The 27,348-nt window shown below is 36.4% G+C and overlaps 2 protein-coding genes across 8 annotated transcripts; both read right to left on the reverse strand.

Annotated features, from left to right (window-relative positions):
* Positions 1-42: 42 nt before the first annotated feature.
* Positions 43-10,228, reverse strand: tespa1 (thymocyte expressed, positive selection associated 1). 7 transcript variants are annotated; one of them, XM_027146248.2, is made up of 13 exons: positions 9,684-9,820; positions 9,305-9,568; positions 7,562-7,732; positions 6,325-6,367; positions 5,807-5,847; positions 5,586-5,642; positions 5,059-5,098; positions 4,882-4,938; positions 4,692-4,787; positions 4,358-4,566; positions 1,983-3,118; positions 727-811; positions 43-412 (listed from the first exon to the last, which is right to left on the reverse strand). In XM_027146248.2, exons 3-13 carry the CDS (start codon positions 7,719-7,721, stop codon positions 312-314), a joined length of 2,025 nt encoding a protein of 674 aa, XP_027002049.1. In that variant the 5' UTR covers positions 7,722-7,732; positions 9,305-9,568; positions 9,684-9,820; the 3' UTR covers positions 43-311. The 7 variants fall into 7 exon arrangements, with proteins under 7 accessions (XP_027002049.1, XP_027002052.1, XP_027002047.2 ...); XM_027146251.2 differs by having other exon boundaries at positions 4,692-4,784; positions 9,684-9,819; XM_027146246.2 differs by lacking the exons at positions 9,305-9,568; positions 9,684-9,820 and adding an exon at positions 10,113-10,228.
* A 5,619-nt stretch (positions 10,229-15,847) lies between these two features.
* On the reverse strand, positions 15,848-22,357 carry oxtrb (oxytocin receptor b). The gene is made up of 2 exons (XM_027147131.2): positions 21,273-22,357; positions 15,848-16,847 (listed from the first exon to the last, which is right to left on the reverse strand). Exons 1-2 carry the CDS (start codon positions 22,264-22,266, stop codon positions 16,621-16,623), a joined length of 1,221 nt encoding a protein of 406 aa, XP_027002932.2. The 5' UTR covers positions 22,267-22,357; the 3' UTR covers positions 15,848-16,620.
* Between the last annotated feature and the right edge of the window lie 4,991 nt (positions 22,358-27,348).

The following is a 27,348-nucleotide window of genomic DNA, read 5'->3' on the forward strand; positions in this document are numbered from 1 at the left end:
TTCTCACTTATTTTACAACCAATCCAAACAAATGTTAAACACTCAAATTATATTAGCATTTATGTGCAAATAAATACTTTACCATAAAATAAATATTCAAAACATCTGCAGCTGCACAATCATACAAAGAGAAAAACACTAACAAATATTTAATATCAGTACTGCTTAACTGCAGTACATTTGAATGGGCAAATGTTATCTCCGTCTTCTGCTGCAGTTGTAATATCTTTTCAACGGAAATACAAGTTGTTTTTTTTTACTACTGAGAAACACCTTAAAACAGATCGTTAAGGATGTGTGGGTTTTGGTCTTCAGCTAATCTCTTTATTAGTGGAGGTCAGTACATTCTGCATGTCCTCTTCAGCATATCCACTGCTGTCTGACTGGAAACTGTCCCCTCTCATGGCTGAACCTGTAAAACAGTCAATACATACATAAAAATTTGCTAATTAGTTTTTCGTGACTAGTACTTCCCTTTTGCTTTCCTCTTTAGAATATTCTGAGAATGAGGCTTGGTAATTTCATGGTTTGCTTCATGACTTCCTGTAGAAGTGTGTGTCAGTATTAACAGCCTTCTCTTCAGTGTGGTTAATTTCTAACACTTTATTTTAATGCATACACAGTTCACATGTTAGCAGTTTACTGCTGAAGAAATTGCCTAGTAATTCATTATGCAACAAAATACTTTAGGCCAGTGCTATAAAAAGAAAAACTGCTATGACTCACCTTTCTGATGCGTAGATGCTGTAACAGACAGTGTGCGTGCACTGCTTTGCTCCACTGATATGTTCTCCTCTTCCCCCAAACTCAACTGAATAGCAACATATTAATAGAAAAAATTCTGCATATAAATATAAATATCCCTAACATACACTCTGCTTGTGTGAGTGTGCATTACATTAAGCAGAGAAGGAATATGCTGAGTGTAAAAAAGGTTGGAGTGTATTAAAAGGTACAAACACTGTGAAAATCCAAAAACCTTGTATTGTATCTACAGAGAATAAAAAAAACTATGATTTGTAACTGTTCACCATTATCAGGGCTCTGTGACATACAATTGTTAATTAAAAGTTGTGAATTGTTTATTGCTCTCCAATAAATGAATTTGTGCCCCAACACTGCTGAATTCTCTAATGTGATTAGTCAGAAGCTTATAATTCATTAAGTTTAATCATAACCATGTATTCAGTATAACCACACGACTGTGAGTGCACTATAGTTTTAATACAGTAGTTCAATAAACAAGAGATTAATATCGATTAAACAAGTCACAATAAGGCCATACATTCTATTTATTTGGCTCCACTGGCAACTTTTTCATACTAGAGAGTAGACTTGAGTTCATGGGTGAGCAGATTTATACAAACCGTGAAACATCTGTGTGGTTATACTAAAGATAATTGCCTTACAATGGTGTTTAACCAAAGAAGTGGACCAGATCTTGTCTTTCTGCTGTTTTGACACTATTGGCAGACAACTAGTGCAGGCAACATGCAGGTTTAAATTAAATGTGCTCATTGTAATGTTATCATTTCTACTGTAACAAGTAATTTATAGGGACCTGTATAGCAGACATTCCCCATAAATAAATTGTAAAAATGTGGATTTGTTGATAAGTTAAGATAAGGTTGATGATTTTTTTAATATCTGTCGAATGGATCTCTGCTGATTTGTAAGTAAAGCCCTTTTGAATTTATGTCTTATTAATTTAGAGTCAGGTAAAGGAACAGCAATTTACAGCTTTTATAAATTAAAGAACAATGTTTCCTTCTTTAATAAACTGGCAAACTGCTATGGTATAAGAGGAATAAAGCACTCCAGGACATGCTGCTGGACAGTAATCCACTTTGGGGTGACATCACACCACATTACATATATTCCTCTAAAAGCATGCCCTTTTTATTCTGTACAATGCATTTGATTTTTAGTGTACAAAGGCTTCAACACTAAAACTTTCTATAAAAATATGGCTAGCTACATACCTCCTCCAACTCAAAGGAGTTGGCCTGCTTGAGGTGGCAGATCTGGTTAGTTGAGGGGTTGCTGGGGCTCAGGAACCTCTGCTGGTCTGATTGGGATGAATGCACGTGTGCAGTGGTACAAGGGTACATGAAATGTGTATAATCCTCAAATGAGTCTCTGTGGAGAATAGAGTCATCGTCCTCCCATCCAGTAACCTTGATCTGACATGGTGACCCTTGTGTTACGCTGGTCTGGAGGGACACCGGATCACCTTGAGAAATCTTTGAAGTAACTTCCACCATAAGCTCATCCTTGTTCTGTACTGGAGATGATTTTATATCTGTGATGCTTGGCTTGTGTTCTAATGTCCTAGGATATGAGTCTGGCCTGTGCATAGAACCAGAGGGCGATACGCCTGGTGTAGATACACTATGCATCTCTGGACACCCATAAGGTGCTTTATGCACATGCTCCACTACATGAGGGGAAACTATATCAAAAGTAATAATGAGAGCTGGTGTATTCGTTTCAGCAGGATCTTCTGAGGAATCAGGAAGCAAAGTAGAATTGGAGGAATCTTCATCCATGTCTGTATCCTTAGACATCTGAGTTTGCTTCAATTCCAAAGATGCACAGTCTGAATTAAACAGGGAGCCCTTTGCTCTAAGACCTTCTCTCTGTCCTGACTGTGACCACCGCTGGATCCTTTGCTTATGTGCACTAGTAGTTTTCTCAGGGTCTTTCATTTTTTCAGCATGCTGTAAAGGCTTTTCAACTTTCTCCTTCTGAGTTATGTTGCCTTCTTTTATCGACATCTCCTTACTCTGGTCTTCACCCCTCACATTCCCCATTACTACTTCAACCACATCAGGCAGGCTGTTCCTCTTGCGAGGAGAACAGTTTGGAGAGGTAGAGTCTGAGCCACGTGTGTATAAGCACATCTTGGACACAGTGTCTTTTAGACGCTCCACAGGAGAGCGTGGTTCAGTGCGGACATTGCCAAAGAAGCGCTGACCAATGCTTCGCTCCACAGTGGGTGAAGAAAAGCTGAATTCAGGGGGTGCCAGCTTCTGAAGTGGTGTTCGTGATACATGGGAGTAGAGAGAATAGAAAGCATTGGCCATGGCTGTTAATACCTCCACTTGACGGAAACGACCTGCAAAAAGAAAAAAAAAAAATGCTTGACTGTAGAAAGACAGAAATGATCTGGGCCTCTATTTTTAGAATACTGTTCTGTTTAAAATTCCAAGATCCATGTACAATTGCTGATCTTCAATCAATTTAACATGTAATCTATTTACTATTATTGAAAGTATATTTACTTTATAAAATGTTAAATTGTTTATATCATCAGTTAATCAGACTTCAGGGAGCCTAATTCAGTTTGTGTTCAGTGAGTTTGATCATTTTTAAAGACCCTTTACTCATAAAAACTAAACAAAATTATATACAAAAGCTGTTAGAGAATAGAACAGACACATCTCACAAAAACTAGAAGTAGGCAGACATAGGGAAATGATTTCCTGTAAACCTTTACAACAGAAAATGGGCTATAATTATCACATTTGTTCTATGGTTTGCTTTGTTTAGATGGCGAATAACTTCTACCACTGTATCTGCAGGCAGAGTTTATTTCCTATGGCAAAATTGTGTGATATTTAATCTATTTTTTTATATTCCAATACAGTACAGAGTTTTTCTATAATGTTTTTATCATAAATGATAGGTTTCATTTCCTTCAATACATTGTTTTAAGTAAACAGGGCCCATTCCTAAATACAACAGATTAAGAACCTTATTATCTTGATAAAGTCATGTTATCAGAATATCTTATAGCTTGATATTGATTACTTTTGAAGTGTTGTGATTTTTATTGTTGCTCAATACTGACACTAATGTTTCTCAATATGGTGTTCAACTGTAAATACTGTGAAAATGTATTCATACAATTATTTTACTAACAAATGTTATACAAGTGAGAGTCACTGGTTGTCTTATTTCCACTGTGCTGTGCCTTAACATAAGCTGTATAGGTGACATATTAGCTTCTGTTATTAGCTTGCATCCATGATCAGTTGCTTAGCAACTCTCACAACTCAAAAAAAAGTGACTGCATCCTGTTCGCCATTCTTGTTCCATAGGGAATGTGCACAAAAAAATATATTTGTACCACTACAGCTGAATATCTATGTTTAGGTGTTTTCTGAAACTAGATGCTTTTCTGGATCTGAAAGTAATTGTTACAATTTGCTACTTGTCCTTTAAATATTACTAAAATTGGATCACACTGATATAAACAAATCTGAGCAATTATGTGAAATCATCTTCACAGCTGGGCTTGAAATAGATTTTATTTTAACAAGACTTTGGATTAAATTTATTAGTGTTTTCTTACTAGCAAGTGAGAGACTGGGGTCCTCTTCACGAATGCGCCGGAGCTGTGACTCAAGAAACAGGCGGAAGTTGATGCCTCTGAGCTGTGAAGGGAAAGTGAAGAAACGAGCTGGTATACGGGCTGTTACTTGTGGCTCCTCGGAACCAAAGCCTAAGTGGTACAATGTCTCCTCTGCATCCTCAGCACACATCTGCAGGACCTCAGAAACACTGTTGTATATGGGAGAGAGAATGCAAGAGATCAGACTAATAGGACAAAACAGGTTAAACGCAACTACACTTCATTCAGAATCCATCTGGCAGAACACAAGACAATTTTGTTTGAGATGCCTTACCTTGAAGCAGTCTTACTGGTGGATGAGAAGATGCTAGATGCCATACTGTGGCCCAAGTTTCTGAATGGCAGATTAAGCCTTTGCTGAGGAGTGCTGCTGAAGCAAATGTCCACAATGTAAGAAATAATTAATGAATAGAACAAAAGCTATTGATAGAACAGCTGGTGGAGAGAGTGAAACTAGTTTTAACCTTGTGTGCAAATCTTTGCGGCGTGATTTAGGAGGGGGCAGGAGCAATGGACAGTGCCTGCAGAGAAATCCAGGAAAAGTTGTGAATATTTCTGTAATGGCTATTTCAGTCCTTAAGGGGGGGGGGGGGGGGGGATTTCAACATCACTGAATTTATCATGAAAAACACATTCCTTACCCAAACTCGTCATCATGCAATCCGACATGTAATCCTACAGCTGTAACAGAATGAAATATTATGAAGTGTATTATATAAAAGAATATCTCCCCAGATTTAATTTCTCACATTAGGCTCTAATGCTTCAACCATTAATGTAGAGGTCACTGGTTACTGTATCTACTTGAGTGCAAAAATTCATACAGTAGTGTTTGAGCCTATTTTTTTTTCCCTCTACCATTCCCTATACTAGTCATATATATCACTTATTATAAAACAAGAGGCATCCCTCTTGTAACAATTTTAAACTTTTGCACTGCAGGATGTACTGAGAGGAGTGAACTAATCAGCCTACACTTGGCTGACAAGTTAAGGCTTGTCTAGAAGGGGAAAATAATCCTATGGAATTTATGAGCATAATGATGCCTTTAAGGTATGTTTACATGACACCCATACCTCTTGTCACATTATATCAAATATTAATAATACAACTCGCTGACTATTTAAAAAAAAATGTTAAAATGTACAACAGGATTCATTTTCTGTACCTTCAGCCCCGAGGCTCAAATCATCCTCAAAACTGTTAGCAGTCTTCAATAAAGTTTCTGGAAAAGACAAATGATTTAATAGATACTCACTAACACCAGATTTCTGTTGAGTACTTGTTATGTGCATCTGTTATGCAACCGGATCTCACAACAGCCCTGTCTGATTGTTAGTCATGTAACTCTATAGTGCTGTAGCTATGTAGTACTTCCTCCTAACTTACCAACAGTGAGTTGGCTTGGGTTCTCTTGACTGGATTCATTTCTGAATTTACACACACAAAAAAGTATGAGAGCTGGCACAAACAAAAAGGAAAACAACAGTTACTTTGATCACATCTGAATCAGCACGGTACGTGGGCGAAATGCAGGCATGATGGAAGATGCTCAGATAAGAATGCACACTCTCAATAACCCAAAGGACTGCAGATGAATCACTTTCATGGATGTGGTAACCTTTTTCAAAAAAGCTTAGGTTGACATTTTATTTTTTGTGCTTCACACTCACTGGTTTCAGATGTGGAACAGTATCTCAGCCGTTCATCAACAACTAAAAATGCATCCACACAAAACAGTGCAAAATCCTCTCTGAGCTTCCATTTATTTCGTTTTTATTGCCTCGAAGCACAACATTCAACCACAAAGGGCTACATGCATGGTCACTGGAGTAGACTACTCTCCTTCAGACGTAGTCACAGACATACAGTACACACGTACATATAAATACACAACACAGACTTACCCACAGCTTTGGAGCCAGGTTTCAATCTTTCCTGTAGAGCATCCTGTGGAAATACATACAAACTTTTAGCATGCGTGTGTGTCTAACAATGCTTACATTTATTTATTTATGGCTGTTTTATATTCTGTGAGAATGTTTTCATAATATGTTCAAGATAGTTTGCTTAGACCAACTATTTGAATAAGAAATCATAATTCTCTGTTTCCTTAAATAGCTGTCGTTTGACTGTCTCATTTGCATAAATAAAGAAGGGCAAACCAAATCTTCAGTTCACCGAAACAGTTGCAAATGGTTGCAAATATTTAGTTATAGGAAATTCATTTGTCTTCATACGGAGGCAGGGCAGGAATTATGCCATATCAAGCCAAAATGGTACTTAGCACTTTAACATCAACAACACGTCATTTATGAACGGCAGATCGATTTTATTAGCAAGGATTATTAATCAGAGAATTACTTTTATTTTGGTACATCTCTGTTTTCATAAAATATATAATAATGTTTCTTACACATATTAGAAAATATCACTATGACATCTTACTGTACCGACTACAGAGTATGCATCCAAACAGCACTAATTGCAGCAGGCTTGAATTTATTAGTAGCATCTACTGAAAATCATTGGGAGCTGAATACAGTGTCTTGGATCTATCTTCATGACAGATCTGTGATTTTAGATATTGGGTGGTGAGATTTCAACCCATTTCAACTTTATATTTATATCATTTTAAGCAATATTTCATACAAAAGCTCACACATACCCAGATACAGTACATAGTGGCATATAAATAACATTCTTCATAACACTCATTTCTTGGTTTTAAAAAAAAAAAAAAAAAAAAAGGCAAATAACATTTTTGAATGTCTTGCAATGGTAGATAGATAAAGTCACTTGACAAAACTATAGCTGTTCCTCAGATGTTCTCTCTTATAAGTAAGTCTCTAAGGCAATAGTGGAGAAAAGTTCTTTACAATTTTAGTACAATTACCTCCCGGAGAAATGGTTTTGATCATCTCCAAACCTGATGCTATTTTCCTTCATGTGGCATTTGAAAAACAATCAGTGACAAACTAACAGTGTATCCTGGGGATTCTAATAACAAAAGTCATTGTAGGTGACCATACAATGAAACAAATCCCTCCGATCACATCAAACTTTCTAATCTCTCATTTTTGCATCTTTTCTCTGTAGCTAAAACATGAAATACATGCAAACATTTACTACTTTGCAGCCTACCATCAGGAAAGACTTCATCTTGTAGAGAAAGCCGTGTAGCTGGAGTTGTATTTACGTTGCCGGATGCAGATGCATTCGGCTCTGTATCTTCCACTGTGAGCCACTGACGGCTACACTGAGCCCATGCCTGCCGCCGGTTCACAGAACACGGACTGTCCATGGCTGACAGGCCTAAAAAGGTATAAAAGTTACATAGATCACTATGTAATAACACCAAAGCATATTAAAGATACACATAAGAATGTTATACAAGAGATATAAGAATTTGGACCTGGACTTCTTATTTAGTACAATATTTTAAGGTGTGATGTGATGTATGCAGCTACAGTACAAGATCTTATACTCGTAGAAGAAAATCTATTAATCACCATTCATTCAATCATTCATTCAAGTTTAGTACTTTTTTAATCCTGGACATGGTTAAAGACTGGTTCCACCATCTCTCAGGCTACGAGGCAAGTATACTACAAGACTCTTCTCTGTACTGGCACCAAGGTGGTGGAATGAACTTCCCCTAGAGGTCCGGACAGCCGAGTCACTGGCTATTTTCAAGCGGCGGTTGAAGACCTACTTATTCAGGAAGCACTTCAACTAGCACTTCTTTCCTTATCTTTTGCATTTAAAAAAAACAAAAAAAAAACAAAAAAAAAACACCTTTGACACTTTTTCATTGTAACTTTGAACAAATGTTTTAAACTCATGGTATCTTAAGTATGTAACCTAGTGAACCAGCATTAATGTATTCAGTGTTAGAGATTTAAGCACTTATGTACGTCGCTCTGGATAAGGGCGTCTGCCAAATGCTGTAAATGTAAATGTAAATGTTAAAGTGGACACAGAGCCTTTCCCAGGACCAATGGATGTAAGCTTGCAGGGTCACATCCTAAAACAAGAAGCTAGTTATTGCATGGCATCATCCACACACAGTACATTCGCACCTAAGGGCAGCGTAAAATAGCCAGTCCATCTGTAGCATATTTTTAGGTGGTAGGAGGAAGCTGAAGAAGCCATACAGAGAGAACCTGTCTAATTGCCACACAGACAGCCACACAAGCCAAACTCATTATCCAACATCGTGGACCCTCTAAATGTGAGGAAGCAACAACATCAAAGAATGATGAAGAATTAAAAAAAAATAAAAAAAGGTTCTCCAGGGGGTTGAAGGGAGATCTGCTTGGTACCCTTTCTGACGTCAGATGCAAATGAGAGAACATTCTACGCTTTCAGAACCAATACAGGTCATTAGAGACATTTAAAACAAGTCTGTTTCAAAATATTCTAGCAACTTCTCTACATAATTTAACATAACAGTGAAGCTGAGGTGGTAAACGACGTCCTTTTTCAAAATAAGAAGTTATATACAGACACATTTGCATGCGTAAAACCACGAATTTAGGATGTGTGGTTATTAAAAGGTTGCTCTGAAGAAGTGAAAAAGCTTATGCTAATGTCAAAACGAGAGAAAAAGAACCAGAGGAAACGACGGCGATACAAAGCAACAGAGTACAAAATGATAACTTCCTCCTTAACAGCAAGTCAAGTGGAAACGCGCCGCTCATAAGACCTCAGCAACCTCAATCTTGTTCATCCGGTCACTAAACCGTATATTCTATATTTCACGTGAAAGTCGCGTGTTTGAAAACACACGACACCTCAGTGTCATTTAATATACACACAAAAACATATTTTCAGAAATGTTATATTTTCTGTCGTCCAGCCTTCACGCTGCAAAGGTACACTTACCTTTACGAGAATTCTCGTACTTCCAGCATTGTCACAAAGCACAATTCACCGCCCTGGTAACGTTTACGTCTTACATACGTTCACCGAGGCATAGCTCGGTTCCTTCATATTGTTTAAACGTGGGAAGATAAAAACACCCTTGTTTTCCAAAGCGTTATTGTTCCGCCGACGCAAACTTTCGCGCTGTTTCTCCTGACAGACTCTTCACCCTCGTGACGCGCGACAACATGACGGAAGCAGGTAGAGGAAGAAAAGCCTGTGTCGCTAAACACAAAGAAAATCCATCAAACGGTTTGAGCGAATGTTGTAGCCATGAAAACTGACAATTTAGCTTTACACATACGGCATGAGAAATACGAGTAATTACGTCGCAACGTACCTACAAGTTACCTGTAAATCCTGCCTTTCTAATTATTCCAGCCAGGAGATTAAACCTTGCCTTTTTTTTTCAACTTCTGCCTTTTATAAGATGCTATATGACCTAATTAGGTTTTAAACGTGAACGTCATCAAACATTAACTTCACTTGATAAGTTTAAAAGCAACAGATGGCTTTATCCTATGAATCTGTCTCATTTCTATGTATTATGTATAAGCCTTGTACACACACACACACACACACACACACACACACACACACACACACACACACACACACACACACACACACACACACACACACACACACACACACACTGGCTTCAGTGTTGAGGAAAAGTCCATGATATACTCACTTAGTTCATGCCAACCATCAGAAAAACAAACAAACAAAAAAAGCATCTCATCCATTCTTTTACTGTGGCACTTACACAGAGGGAAAACAGCACAAGGCAGAAGACACCCAGCACAACACAGGACAGGCCACCAACCCATCACACGTAATGGACGATTTAGAGTCATCAATCAGCTACAATGCATGTCTATGTACTCATGAAGGAAACCAGAGTACCTTAAGGAAATACTGAGAAAACACATGCACCTTAAACACAGGGCAGAGGAATCAAGCCCAAAACACCAGACATGAGAGGCAAATGTACTAACCATTAAGCCACAGTGACATCTGTAGCATTCTTGAGTGTTTGTGTGGATAGGTCAATAGAGAATGGCCAGATTGGTTCAAGCTGACAGAAGGGTTAGAGTAACTCAGATAACCACTCTATACTGATTGTATGTGTTTTACTCTTATTTAGCAGACATATAGCAGACACTCTTATCCAGAGCGACATTTTTTTATTTCAGATTATACACCTGAGCAATTGAGGGTTAAGGTCATCGAACCAATGACCTTCCGATCAGTAGTCGAACACCCTAACCACTAAGCTACCACATCCCACATTATGACATGTTTTCATATTATTCTTATTTTCATTATTTTATTGTTATAAACTGTATAACTGTGTATGTGACAGTATCTGGGAAAACATAACCTGGCCTGTTCTGCTGTGGCTCAGAGAGAGTAAGAATTTAAAGCTAACTAAATGATTCAATGGATCCAACCTGCCTTGTGTAAATAGTCGAGGCTGGTGGATGTGCTTTAATGGGGCATGTGGTTTAGGTGTTAGGCTACCAATCAGAAGGTTGTGAGTTTGAGCCCAGGTCCACCAAGCTGCCACTGTTGGGCCCCTGAGCAAGGCCCTTAACCCCTAATTACTCGGTTGTATATATAATAAAAAAAAAAAAGTGATAATGCAAGTCACTCTGGATAAGAGCATCTGCCAAATGGTGTGGCAAATGTTTTCTGGGTACATTGTGGATGTATTAATACCAGGCATAAGGATATTGTAATATTGTTGCTGATTATGTACAAAACCATGCCCAGATTTTACCCATCTTCTAATGCCTAATTCCAGCATGATAATGACCCATGTCACAAAGCAAAAGTCATCTAAACTGGTTTATGTTCTAAACTGTATTTTTACCATTGCAATGCATAAGTAAAACTCATACATTTGGTCATGAAGAAGGCAGAAAATAATTAGAATGAATTATATATGTGTCATATTTCCACTAAGCCAAATTCAGAAACTAAAATGTATCCTTAGATCATGTATGTTTTTTTTCTTTTGGTTGCACTTTAAAATGCACCTGATTGTTGATCATGATATCTGAACTTGCATGCCAACACTCAAAAAATATGTTCAAAATAAATACTCACCAAACATCCCCAATCAATTCAAATCGATAAAATTGTATTTTTATGTTGCTTTTAACAGCGAACATTTTATGCATGACTAAGTGGATAGCAGCCTCAAATATTTATGCATGACTAAGTGGACAGAGACAGCTCTTGTTTTCAGTCAACCTTGCAGTAAAAGAAAATGACTTTTACATACTGTACAGTTTACAGTTCTGTTGGTACAATGTTGTTATCAAACACTAGATGTCAGCGCAAGACACTGAAACAGTAAGACATCTGACACCTGACATCTGTATTCCAGCTACATCTAACCTTAGCAGCAGGTGAGTCTACAACATGGAATTTTATATCCAGATGTTCGCAAACTGTAGATGACATGGAAAAAAGTTTTTTCTATTTTTTTTTTAATACACAGCATATACAGTATACTACCCTGTGGCATTTTGGAAGATTGTGTGCATTTTTGAAGAAGGTGTGCATATAATTTGAAGATTATGAAATAAAAGGTACCACATGCATTTTATTAAAATTAGGGATGAAATTGAGTTAGCCCTGCAGGAAGTGGATTTGTTAAAAAATGATGATCTCTTTCTTCATTTCCTAAAACAAATTAATAAGCATTCAGTGTCTGTTATATCTAGATTCATTACATTACTACCTCAGCAACTGAAATAAGGAAAGGAAACATGTATACAGATCCTCTGACACAATGGAATAGTGTCTCTACTTGTATAGATATTGATGTTAGAATAATTAGTTCAATGTGCTACAATATGTTTGATAGGATCACATAAATTTAGGTATATAATTACATATAGATATATTATAGATATAAATACTATAAAATATACTATAGCACTTGGCCTCAGATTGATCCCACCAGTTTATTGCATTTTTACATATTAATTTTGTCTCTTAAAAAATGTAGGAGGAAAAAACTAACACTATGATGTACAGTATGGAAAACTGTGATGTTTGGTCAGACATTTACTTTGTTACAGAAACCAGTTTGAGATGACTTATGTTTTGTGACCAGGTGCATTTTCATGCTGGGAGATTGATAAATCTTTTGTTTCTTGTGTGTCAAGAAAACCTTCCCCACACAATAACACCTCCACCATCAGATTGCCTGACCCTATCATTTGTGAACCTCATCAGAAATTAAGATTTATCAGACCAGGCAATGTGTTTTTCGGTCTTCAGCTGACCAGTTTTGGTGAGTCTCTTCTTGTGTTGCCTCAGCTTTCTGTTTTTAGCTAACAGAAGTGGTACATGACTTGGTCTTCTGCTGTTGCAGCCCATTCCCCTCAAGGATCAACACGTTGTGCATTCTGAGACATTTTACAGAGTGGTTATCTGAGATCTCTCTGATCAATAAGACCTGCCACTCACTGGATGTTTTATTATTTCACAATTTTATGATTCCACAAGACCTCTGAAGGTGTGCTGTGGTAAGACATTAGCAGCAGATCCTGTAAGTCTTTAAGTTTAATGTTATGAATGAATGATTTTTGCCAGATAAACGACACACCAGTCCAGCCATTCACATAATGTAAAAGAAAACATAATTCAACAGACCAGACCACCATCTTCCATTGCCCCATGATCCAGTGGGCAGTAGGAGCACTCTGACCAGTCTATGCAGCCCCATATGAAGCAAGGCTTAGGGCAATTGTATGTTCTGACTCCTTTCTATCATAGCCAGGATTAATTTGTTTTTCCTTGCAATTTGTGCTACAGTAGCTCTTCTAAAGGACTGGACCAGACAGGCTGGCCTTCACTCTCCCCATTTACATCAATGATCTGTGAGTGCTCATGCGTTACAGCTCACCAATCAGATTTTAGAATTCAATACAGCTCCAGTATAAAGCCTTATTAAAGTGGTATTAGTTTCACAGGGTGACATATGTTAATAAAAAAGAACTATATGCTTTAAATGAACATTGATTGTAATCTTGAAGATGTTTTTCTATTCCTTCAAGGGGTTTCATCAGTACACTTTAATAAGATTATTTGTTATAATATTCCACAGCACTGATGGAATTTCAAATCTGATTTGTCAAATTAATTTTCTACAACATAACAGCATTGACATTAATGCCATCAGATTATGGGCTTCTTGTGACTGTGCCTTTATCCTTTGTATAATAATGACTCCCTCACAGGAACCTGTAGGATGATCTAAATACAGTAATAATAAATGAATTTAAAACGAATGAAAAAAGTAATTATAACAAAGAAAAATGTATATATTATATATAATACATTATTATAAATGTATATATATGTATAAATTATAGATGGAGTCTCTGTTGTTAGACCTTTAAATACATCCAGTAATAGTGTTTTTTGTCTTGTTTATTTTAATAAAAAGAGAGGCTTTTGAGAGAATGTCTTTCTGTATATGTATAGCTATGCACTCATTGTTAACATGAACTAACTTGTCTTAAACTCATTTCACAAGAATAATTGTTATTATAAGAAACTATGTAACTATGAACAGTTAAAAATGTGTGATATTAATTAATAAAAACAATGAACTCTTATAGGAAAATGCTTCACTTTGGGCTGATCAGGTCATAACCTGAACCTGAAGATGACTGGATTTTCTGATATTTGAAGAAATTGCTTTTCTCAACCAATGAGCAGAGAAAAGTTTTCATGATTATATCTATAAGTCTTAACTAGTAAATATTGGTTTTCTGTGCTTGGCCTACAATGATAAGCTTCTGCTCATGTGCAAGAGTTTTGGCTCTGGGCGTCTGACTGCGACTGTGAATTAGCATAAAAGAAAATGATATGTCTGGAAATATACTTTGAGGTTGTGACTTTTTCGAATTTTTAATCTAGCTGTGTAAGTCATTACTTACACTAGTCTCTAATGCTTATAACGTAGGTCTGTTCGCAGCAGGTTATTTTAAGATTTTTCATACATTATATATATATATATATATATATATATATATAAATATATATATATATATATATATATATATACTTACTGTAGGTCTTTAGCAGGTCAAGGACATGGCATGCTACTTAGACACCATCACTGACATTTACCCAATGAGGTTCCTGCTGTGATTGTCAGCTCTGAAGATATTGCCAGTTCAAAATGGACAAAGCCACATGGAATAATTTGGCATAAAATCCGAAAATCTACACTTGTCATTTTTAATATGAACTAAAAATCAGGGGAAAAAATCAGGTTGGGAAACGATTTTGTAATGGAGATATTTTCTTCAAGTAATAAGGAAGTTTGACTCTATAATAATAAACAGCATAAAACACACACACATATATATTAGTCAACATTCTATATATAGCTGTTTATAGAAGTTGAACTAGTTAGTTGTGGTTATTTATTCAGTGGTTAGTTTGATGCAGAGTATTAAATGTCAGCGCTAAATGTCAACGAGTTATTGTTTCAATTCTGTGCTTCTGTTTATACAAGTCACTATTGGTGGAAACTGACACCAGGTTAAAAAGGAGGCAAAATTCAGACTGATTTGAAAACGAGCCTATGTTTTCATTAACATAAGTACTGTAATACTGACTGATTGTTATTTAAAATGACTTGCTAAATACATTTTTTTGGGTGCCACATTGACAGAAGGTGGATAGTGTGGCTGTTTTATAGATCTATAATTCCCAGGTGCCCCCCATATATCTATCTATCTATATCTATCTATATAAAAGCTAGTTCATGTTTTTTTTTTTTTTTTTTTTTTTAAAGTAATAGTTAACATTTGTTTTCCACTTAGAAAACACTCACTTATGACTCGGAATGTACGTTGCTTGACCTGCAAGATAAATACAAAAAGAAACAATAAGCAGTATTCCGTAACATTTACATGCCAGACATGCCATAATCCTAGCTAAATAGCATTTTATCTAGCCTCTTAGCTTGTAGTCTTTTCGATCACAATTGGCACCTGTGATGATGTTAGGTGTGCTTTGTTTTTAGTATTATCATTTGCTTGGCTTTGGTAGACACGTGTATGTATTCAGGAAGCACACTGATCAGGGAATAAATCAAACCTGAATGCATTTGATGCTTTAATTTAATTATTTTTTGATATCTGGTTATTTGACAACCTGGAACATAGTTTAAATCGGCATACTCACACTTGCATGTCAATAACAGTGACTCATCACTAATAATGAACACCTATGAGCTTATGAAGGCAGATTTCACTTTCCTGTGAATGTGTAATGCTAATCCGTGATGTGGCAAGAGCAGCAGTTTGAAAAGATACATTGCATAATGCTACTAAAATATTTCCAGGATTTTTATCGTAATATGAGCATCAAATGGTTTAATTGTAAAATGGTTAAATAATAGTCATACTGGAATATTACTGTCTAGCTAATCATTTTACTTCTTATGTTTTCCTTTACTTTGTCAAAGATTTACTTTTTTTTTTTTGTTATAATGTTGAGGAAAAAATTTATTGTATAATACAGTCATGCTGGTGGTAAATTCATGACTAAAAATTAGTGGCATATGTGGATATATATTTATACACAGTCATAATACACTGAATTATTTTTCTATGACATATGATAAGGACTTTTTTATAATGTAGCATGTTCTATTATTCAGCTGTAAAGGAGTTGAGCACGCACTGGGTCAATGGTTAAAGGAATAACTGGGTTCAGCAAAGATTTAGGTTATCAAGGACAAAATAAACTGGGCATGACCTATTCATGTCCCCAGAGTAGCTCTGAAAGGATCTGTGTCAAAGTTAAGTACAGTAATTTAGTAATAAAAGCCTGACAGGGCAGTCACCGCTGTTGCCATAAGTCCAGTGCAAATAACACATACATTCTGGAATAATAATTCATTCTGGAATAGAGTGTTGTGGGACAGATGAATATGTTCAAATGCAAAATTATTCAGAATTTCACTGGTGTATGGCTGACCAGTGTGCTTTGAGACAATACTTATGGAAGTTCCTGTTTGTGTACAGAATTATATTTTAATATGCGTTTTTAATACCAAAGTCCTGAGCTTTATTATCAGGATTTTAATGACTGTATCAGCCCATATGAAAAGCTTTTTTTATAGTACAAGTCTGTAATGTCCATCCCAGTCATTTGTCCTGCCCAGTCATTTATCAGCTGATTTGTAGCCATGGTTTGCAGAGATTTTCCCCCAGGTCTTGCAGTCTGGTGTGTTACACCGTTGATGCTTGGGTGAGACTTCTCTGGCTGCCAGTGTCCTTCATCACTATTCCTGCTGATTGGCTGTTAGGACTCTGCTGCCCCACACAGTTACAGCGTAATATCGTTAAACAGTCCAGCATGAGGTCACGGAAAAGGTGGCCAGCAAAGAACATGTAGATCCATGGGTTACAGCAACTGTTCAGGCTAGCCAGCAGCATGGCAATAATGAATGCCATATCTACAAGACATAAAAATGTATTTTAGTACACACTGTAATATGTAGTGTATAGTATTTGTTACTGCTGACTGAGATCCAAAAAAGAAACTACCATCTGATATTGTTATCATAACTTTATGAATAAAATTTTCTGCCATGTCACTGCTCATTTTGTAATTTATATGATATATCAGTTTAAGATACAACTATTTTGAAAATCTAATCATCAGTATGCTAGTCGATACACTGCAATTATTTCAATAAAAGTGAAAGTGCATAAAAGTTTCAAAGTTTGATTCAATTAAATAACAATTTCATTATCTAGCAATCTAACACAGTATGTGAGCTCCTTTTAGAGGATTGGCTACTCCTGAATTCATTTCCAATTAATATAAAACTGTTAAGTAGCAGATATGTTTTTGTTTTTAAACCAGAAGAAACAGAAGAATTAAAAAAGGCATGCCACTAACAATCTAAGTCTCCAGAATGACTGATTTCTAGAACATATTAATTAATACTTATAATACTTATAGCAACTTAACACTGTTGATTTAAAAAAGAGGAATAAATCAAACAAGATGACTTGACCTTACATAAAGTACATTTGTCCCCAAAGGCAGGCAGAAGGGACATACTCCATGATATATATTGTTTAATCATTGTTTGTTTGTTTTTTTTATTTCATGTAGACACAATCCAACCTGAAAGAATATCTTACTTACAGGTGTCGTTTGTTAAGAACAGCTAATGCCCTGTCACAAGGGCATGCTGCACTTCTAACCTGTTCTATATTTATGTATATTTTTTATATTTTTATATTCTATATATATTTATATAGACCTCAAAAAACCAACATACACAGACAATAAATACCACCATCATACAAGCTTCTTTCCCATTATTATTCTTGTTCATTATTATTCAGCTTTCACCTATAGTCTGACCTACAGGTTTCCTCTCTCCTGCAAAGCTCCATCTTCTGCTTTGATTAGTATGTTTTTGTATATACTGTAGCAAGCATTTCATGCATCAAGCGTAGCCATGTTTGCTATGCCACTGTTACAAATTTGCACATTTTAATTGCACATTTGTTTACTCTTTGCTCTATAAATTGAATCTACCTCTAATCGCTTGGATTGTCTTGGATTGGCATTTCCCAGGATAAACTCATGAGCATAGTTTTCGGGGATTGGATGTCATTAATAATGATTTATTAACAAACAAATGCTTTTAGATAGCCATTTCTTTCTCACATGCAGAGAAAGAATTGATAAGAATGGGTAGAAATGCACTGGTGAAAAGCTCAATTAGAAATGTTTTCTTGAATTATTTGTCCATTTAGAGAGCTGCACAGATTCCAATTTAAATAGCTGACATGAATGCTTTTGGCAACAAATTCTTAATTTGTATTTTAAAAGTAATAAAGCTGTCTTTTCTATATTTCTTTTTCTGATATAAGGAAGATTTAACACATATATGATTTTGTTATTAAATAAAATAAGATTAAAGATGTCACTCATTTAAGGATTCAATTATAGGTTAGTTTGAATAGAAGGTCAGATGTCTGAAATAGTTTTTCTTCAATAGCTTCCTTCCAGTTTGAAGGACATTTTAAGCATATATGAGACATTCAAATTAGTAACAAGATTGATTAGACTAGACAGAAAGCTTTCCATCTTCTGCCTCTCCTTTGTTTAACTGTATGTATTTGAGAGGTGATGTTCATTTTTTTCATCTCTTCCCTCTTTGCATAAATGTTTCTATCTGGGATTTTTCTTTTTTCTGTTTCCCCTAGGTGTTTAGCAAATCTCTAATTGAATAAAATTGTTCTAAGTATGGAAGTGTCCAGTTGTTTGCTTTCCTGATGTGTATGTGCTGTGCTGGATATACTCTACCATTATAGCACAAATCTGCAGTGGTCTTTGCTATGCCACATGTACAATATTCATTTAAAAATATGACACACAACAGTGGTACAGTAAACAAACTATTTGTACTGATTTGTACTTATTAGGCTATGTGGGATAAAACTTCTACTACTAAATTCTAATCACATAAAAAGTGGAGTTTTTGCAACTTGAGAGGATATATAATGTAAAATAAATGTGATATTCTCTGTGGACTGCCATTCTACAGTTTTATGTGTGTCTCAATGAGCACTTTAGGGCTTGATTGTGTCTACTGCTTGTGATATGCGACTGAAACACAGCAGAAATGCAGCTGGTGATAACTGGCATTGTATATATGAATTTCAAATGCTTGAATGCATCTTAATTATTAGCATCCCAACAAGACTTTGTATGTTCTTAGCCTACATGTGACATAAACTCTTTCCTGAACAGGTTTGTCCAAATGCTTAGATATGGATTTCTCAAAGATAATGATGTCTTCCAAAGCAATATGAAAGTCTACAACAGAAATATTAGGTATTTGGTATTTAGGTTAGATGGCCATCATGTTAAATTCAGCAATGACTCTGCATAGCCTATCCTTAGCATTATGATCAGATATGGCAGGTCTACTGAGAATCCCAAGAACATCTTTCACATAAGTTGGTGTTTTTTCTGGGTGTGTTCATAGGTCTAGGTATACCATATTATTATTTACATTTCTTATTTATTTCTGTACAATCCCAGAAAATTATTTAATAAAAAAATTTTATTTATTAAAAGGCTTCTACGTGGATGCTTCTATAATAGAGACATCCCAAATAATGTGCCAGTTTGCTTTTGTAAGGGGATAAACTACATACACAAAAAGCATAACTGCATGTTCGGAATAATGCCTAATAAAAGGTTTTTATCACAGGATTTATCAAAAATCTTTTCAAAATACAATATGAGCACAAATAGAAGTGTTTGTTTTGTGAATGAAAAACTTTTCACATCCCTGTGTGAATAATATTTAGCATTTATCATTCAGAGATGCTGAGACATAATCATTATAAACCTTCTCATTATTAAACCCAATGACTTCCAAAAAATTTGAATGCTTAAATATGAGTCATGTTCAACTATGTTTCCATAATAAAAGCAGAGTAAATTGCACTGCTGGTAAAAAAATAATCTGACTCCATCTTGTATTTTTTTCACATAGGTAGAAATGATTACACACACACAAACACACACACACACACACACACACACACACACACACACACACACACACACACACACACACACACACACACACACACACACACATATATATGCTGTACAATGTACTTATCATTATTATTGTGAACTTCCACCAGGCTATAGCATCTTAGGTATATGTTATGTGATTTTGTTGTTTGAAAGAAAACAAATAAAAGAAAAAAGATGACTACTGCAAATTACACAGTGACTGTTGCTCCTCTAACAAATATATGTGGACAGCCAGACCTCTCTATTAGATGACCTTCCACCAAGATATCTAACTTCTTGTTAATTTCTCTCCTGGGAAAAAGCCCCAGTGTTTTGTTAACCAACAAATATGGCATTCCTTTTAGACAGAGTAAAGAATATTATTTGGCATTTATATAGAGGCTACTGATAAACTTCAGCAAACTGATCTAAATCAAATGGATAATATTTGGCAGAGCTCTTGGTGCATTCAATTTATGAATCTTTTCATTGTAAACTCAATGAAATAAATAAAATATGACCAAAGCAGTTAAGATCTGCTGCAGAAATACACTGCAATTTCCTTTTTGCTGTCTACTGTATTTTGTCCCGTATGTTGGGAAGCGCATTAGTACAGATTCCATTATTTCACACAGCAGGTACAGCATAACCATGAACAAACTCCTAGCAAATAACATGTCTATGATATTCATAATCTTGCTGAGATGTACAATAAAAAAATCCCTTTTGACATAATGTGAGTCTCTAATGCCATTTACTGAGCTTTTCTCATCTTCCTCTGTCTTCATTCTTAAATTAATGCAGTAACATTACAGCCCCATTGAGAAATTATAAAGTCTGTGACGTTTTCAGTAGGTCAGATCTGTTTTTGCAAACTGATGGCCTATTGAGTGTGTGTGTGTGTGTGTGTGTGTGTGTGTGTGTGTGTGTGTGTGTGTGTGTGTGTGTGTGTGTGTGTGTGTGTGTGTGTGTGTGTACGCACTGCACTGAACTTATTTCTTTAACTCTAACTGGCATTAGAGGTTTTGAATTCTAAAGTTTATAAGTTTTTTTAAGTACCCTATTGTCTTTCCTTAGAAACAAAAATAACCTTCAAGTTAAACCTACTCAAATTTTGAAGGCAGCAGTTAAACTTTTGTTTCTATGTTTAACCATCTTGAAATACAGTGTGTGTGTATGTGTCTGTGTGTGTATGGGGGGGGGGGTGCGCATGGATGAATATGTCTTTATGAAAAAGAAGGTGATGCAGAATCTCAAACTGATTATATAAACCCATAGCTGCACATAGCTTTCCTTTTTAAACTGCTCAGTAATGAATTACCCTCTCTCGGTGCCATAGGATCCCAAGCTGACCACATCTGCACGAAGAAGAATGGTGTCCAGCAGAGTATGTATGCCAAGACGACAACAAATGTCATTTTCACCGTCCTGATTTTCGCCTCAGAGATAAGTTTCACACTGCTGACACGTGAAAGTGCTGCGCCATCAGCCAGTTCCCGAGACAGTCTTAGAGGCTGATCCCTTCTGCTCTTCAGCTTGAAGTTTTGCCATATCTTAAAACTTGTGAGGCCATAACATACACTCAAAATGGTAACGGGTATGATGTAGATTGCAAGGCTTATCCATGTTATATAGGCTTTTGCCCCCCATGGCTGCACAAAGTCTCCCCAGCAGTCATAGACCCCATGGGCCACTTCTTTAAGGGAGAAAATGTATGTCTGTGGGAGGCTGAGCAGAAGGCTCAGGAGCCATGACCCAAGAACATACTCACGGTCCTTTCTGTGCTGCAGGGAGCGGAGAGGCTGGCATACTGCAAGGCACCTGTCCACTGACATCAGCACAAGCAGGTAGGTAGAAGCAAACATCCCCACCACCTGCAGATACTTCACCAAGCGGCATAAGAAATCAGGCCCATAGAAGCGGAATGTGATGTCCCAGAGGAGCTGTGGCAGCACCTGAAAGATAGCCACCACTAGATCCGCGATGCTCAGGTGCTTCATAAAGTAATGCATGCGCGAACGCGCCCGCTTGCTCGCATGAAGCGCCATCAGGACGCACATGTTACCGGCTAGAGCGAGAACCAGCACCACGATCAACACTGCAACTTCTACTTTGGCCACTTCCTCGTTGCGCTTCAGAGGGTTCGCGGTTCGGTTTGCGGCTATACTTTCGTTTCCGCTACTCGACTCATTTAAAGATCTGTTCAGCGGCCAGAACGTCGCATCTTTCGGAAAGTTCTCCATCGCCTGTGAGAAGCGTCTGAGCGCGCAGCGGACCGAGCACTTTGCTCCTTGTGCCCAGAACAATACCACCATCAAAGGAGATCCCGATGAGCTGTTTGATGGCCAGACTTGCCGGTAAAACGCCAGTTTTTCACGGAGACGAGCAGGACGTGCATTTTGGTGAACGTCTGCAATGGAATGACAATTAACGCAGCAAAAAAAAAAAAAAAAAAAGCGAAATTATTAACCGCATGCAAGCGCACAAACGCATCTGTAATATCGAATTTGTTCACTGATGTTTCATACCACTTATTAATAAAAAATAGGCTATTAACATGTAAGCACTAACATGTTAATACCACTTATTAATAAAAAATAGGCTATTAACATGTAAGCACTAACATGTTAATACCACTTATTAATAAAAATTGGCTATTAACATGTAAGCACTAACATGTTAAAGTGGAATAATCACAAAATTATAAAATTATATTTATCACAAAAACAGCTTTTAGCTTATATATATATATATATATATATATATATATATATATATATATATATATATATATATATATATATATATATATATATATATATATAAGACAGAATATTCAGCCTAAATAAGTAATAACATTCCATAATGCATTATTAAGAAGGAACCCACCTAGAGCTAGACGCGCACTGTTCTGTGTATGAAGCCTTTTGTGTGGCCCGTAGTTTTATGTTGGCTGAGGGGATTTTGCATTATGTCTGTAGGTTCACTTTTCGACAACAAGATGGCACTAACATGACGTCAGAGTGCCTTAAATGCGTTTGAATGGAAGAGAAAATTCACTCTAAATGTAAAATGAATGAGCTGCCTTGAATATGTGCATTAGTTCAGTTATTGTGTTGTTAGCTTGGAGACTGTAGTTACATGATGCACGAGCGATAGTATGATGGTGGAGCACAACAAATGCAACTGAAAAAAGGCAGAAATGTTCTTTCCAGGTGCTACAATTTAAGAATATAAAGATATACTTCTGCATATAATATATGGCTTAATGTTGACCAATATAGCCATATGTGGGTCTTCACCGAACTGTTTCCACAATGCTGGAGATACATAATTGTATAGAACATTTTTTAATGCTGTAGCATTACAATTTCCTGACATTATAACTTGAGCCTAGCCCAAATATGTTTGGCACTGTACAAACAGTTTAGTGGATCATTATTGCTTGATTTAACAGATAAAGATTGTTATTTCGGTTCAAATCAGGATATAAAATCAGAAATTTATTGATTTATACTTAATGAGTAACAGCTGAACCTGGCAAGGAAAAACTCCATGGGATGATATTACGGAGAAATCTTGAGAGGAAACAGATACAAACGTGAACATCCATCCTTATCTGGATGACACAGGATAGTGTGAATATAAAATAATAAAAAGAATGTGCTTTAGCAAGTATATTTCTAGTATATATATATATACTTAGTATATATTTAGCAATCATATTTCTAGTATAAATATGAAGTTTATTTTAATGATGTCAAATGTTCACTGATGGAGACTGATGTGCAAAAACTGTTGCAGGCCTGAACCTATCATAGCAATTGTAATCGTAAGCCATCATAGTGAAATTGTTTGCATCAGTCGCAGTCCAAAGCCATCCTAGTGGTTTCTAAGTGGTAGCATCCACAGTAATTTCATGTATCTTTAGGCTGTCTTTGAGGAGCCATCTTCAGCAGCAGCAAAGGGTTTCCAAATGATGGAAACACTTCAACCAAAAATAGGACATGGATCAGGATCTAAGCACACTTGGAGAAACATAAACAATCACATGGAAATAGCCCTGCCAGATCACCCTATTGTGGTCTGGCAGGGAAATTTCCAAACTTTCAGGTGTCAGCTGACAATTACTGTAATATTCTCGTCCCCTCTGCCCCAACCAACAACCTCCCCATTTAAATTTCTGAAAGATTTCTTTGTAATCAAAGCTTTATTTGCTTATTGATGGCAGTTAGCCGATGCAAAACATAATTGAAATAGAAATTATTCCTCATTCTACAGGTGACATCATCAATTATTATTTATGAATTACCTACAGTATAACATTCCTGCTAATAGCAAACACAAAATAACAGATTGCTCTCCAGCCAGCAGCAGACAGAAATTTAAGTGCTTGGTCCAATATCTCCAAGTATGGTCAAGTTGACTGGTCTTATAATCCAGTTACACAGCCATCATTTTCAGTTGCAAATATAATATGAAAAGCCCTGGGCAGACATGTTTGGCCATGTTGTTTTTACTCTGAGTGACATAATGTCTCCATTTAAGCTGCTGATTTTTGTCTCAATCCAAAACTAATTACAGTATGTGGAAAATGTACAGCCAAAAGATTACGTCTAAAGATATTGATGTCAGATTTCCATGCTTGTTTTATTATTCTTACTTGTTAAGTCAACTACAAATATCTACAAATCACTACAAATCATTCAATTCTACAATTTTTTACGAGTTTTTGAGATGCAGAAATCTATAATAGAATATCTATCCATAGCTCTCCTGCTCACCTATCTTTTGTGAGGCAGTCCCAATCACCTGATGTGAAACCCTGTAGCTGAGAGAGCCATTTCCCAGCTTAAAGAGGCCTTGACATTCAGCCCTGTGCTCAAACAGCCTGATTCCTTAAAAACCTTTGATGTTGAATTTGACAACTCTGAGACAGGGTTTGACTTATCCTATCTCAGCACATCACTAAAAAGACAAAGCACCATCCAGTCACCTTGTTTTTAAAAGCGTGCAACTATTATGTTGGCACCCATGAGCTTCTAATTATTTAGCCATGGATAAAGAGGCCTGAATACTCTTCTGTGATTTTGCACTGCCAAGTGTTTGAACCTGAAGCAAGCCTGTTGGTCACATCATACATCATAGGTATACAGACAAATGTCCCCATAGCCCATAGGTAAACTAGAGCTATAAGTCCTTGATCCCACCTTGCCATAGATTTCCTTACAGACCTGCCTAATTCATCAGATAACACCACCATCCTAGTGGTCATAGACTGATTTTCCAAATAACTACACCCAACAACTGTCATAGATGACTTTACCTTCAGAGGACCAAGTGTGGCTTGCTGCCTGTGACCAGTGACAACTACACAACTGTAAAAATCTTGATCCTTGCTTTATGAGCCCCTTTTTTTTATTGTTTGCCCTGATTGTTCACATATTTTGCCTGTTTGTTTCGACCTTGCCTTCTCATTTATATTCTGTTTGCTGATCACCTGACCTGTGCCTGCTCCAAGTTTTAAGCTTGCATAAAGTTTTGAACTGTTTGTGCTGGATAAATAAATCAAATTTACCTGCACTTGCATTCTCCACTCGTGTCTCCTGACAACCTGATGTATGCCTTCCTTGTACCCATGTGTCTCATAAATTTACAAATATTTGCATTGATTAGTTTGAATATCCCTATAGAAAGAAAATGATGAGTGCTATGTATCTACAAACTCTGTGAACATGTATTCATTAAATATTTCTTGACTGCCTTGAGAATTTTATTACAGTATAAGGTGTTTTCTCAGCACTGCCCATAGCTTTAATAAAACCCAATTCCTAATTCCATATTCTATTGTCTCCATGATTTTTTTTTAATTTTTTTATTGTGTTCTCTATTTTCACTATTGCCAATGCTCTTCATTCCCATTACACTAATTACTGCAAATTTTATTAGTTTCAAATAAATAAAATTAGTTTCAGTGGAAAAGCTTTATTTAACAGTTTGTATTACAGAGTAAGAAACAGTGATCTCTGGACTTTTTTATCTTTGATGTGTAAGCTTTAACATAAAAAAGTTATAATGCAGGGGAAGTTGCATGTAAGACTGAAAACAACTAAAATTATATTTTAGAACCATAGTCCTTTAAGAGATCACAGGAGCATAAGGTTATGGGGTGGATAATGTCAAAAATAAAGAGGGAATATTCTGATAGTTTAAAACTGAAGGGTGTTTTGTTAAAAACAAACAAACAAAAAAAGAATAGCCTGATTATCGAGTAAGAGATTTAAAAATAGTCTAAAATCTGACATGTCTGATCTGCTGTGAAGTTCCCTGACAATCTTGTAACAGTCACTTGACTGTTTTTATACTGTAAGTATGTCAGGTCAGATATATTCAATGCCACTCTTCCCAAAAATCAGGAATTAAAAAAGGCTGTTTAGAGAATTAAGCCTTTTCCATTGAATCAGATGTTATATTCAGAGCTAACTACTGAATAGTTTGTGTACGCCACAGCTGTAACACATTCTGAGAGATAAAATTAACTGTTATGAGGGAAAAAACCTATAGATTTATAGAAAACAAAGAGATGTTTTCTCTTTCTGAATGTATAAGAGAAAAATTATTCTATATACTTGGTACTAAAATCATGATGTATTTTTTCTTTAAAAAAGGAAGAAAGGTAGAGTTTAGTATTTGCAAAAGTCATTCCGCTAATTCTATACAGTAGATGCCTGTTTTTTTGTTCGACTTCTGATCAGTTGATCAAGATATCAAAGAATTGCTCAACGAATAAAGAAAACCCTTTAAGCACACAAAATACAGATATTCTGTCAATATTGAAATGATCGTGCTTTATTTATACATCTATAATAAATTACAAAGTATGTGTGGTGCAGCTTTGCTTCTGTCTGATAAAAAGCAAAAAAGAAAAATAGGCAGCCAGTAATCAACATCCTAACACTTCAAATCAAGGGAAAAACAGCTATGTGTAATTACATTATTATTCTTATTGTGTATTTTTGCAATCTAAAACAAAACAATGAAGATTATAGACTAGAAGAATAGATGATGACAATGCCATGCAGTTTTAATATGATTGCTTTTAATTGGAATAGAACAGGAGGCCAGGGTGGTGCCGGAGGCAGTGCCAGAGACCAGAGCAGGACCGGAGACCAGGGTGGTGCTGGAGGCGGAGCCAGAGACCAGAGCAGGACCGGGGACCAGGGTGGTGCTGGAGGCGGAGCCAGAGACCAGAGCAGGACCGAGGACCAGGGTGGTGCTGGAGGCGGAGCCAGAGAAGGACCGGAGACCAGGGTGGTGCTGGAAGCGGAGCCAGAGACCAGAGCAGGACCGGAGACCAGGGTGGTGCTGGAGGCGGAGCCAGAGACCAGAGCAGGACC

This window comes from Tachysurus fulvidraco, chromosome 5 (assembly GCF_022655615.1).
Source record: "Tachysurus fulvidraco isolate hzauxx_2018 chromosome 5, HZAU_PFXX_2.0, whole genome shotgun sequence".
Taxonomy (NCBI): Eukaryota; Metazoa; Chordata; class Actinopteri; order Siluriformes; family Bagridae; genus Tachysurus; species Tachysurus fulvidraco.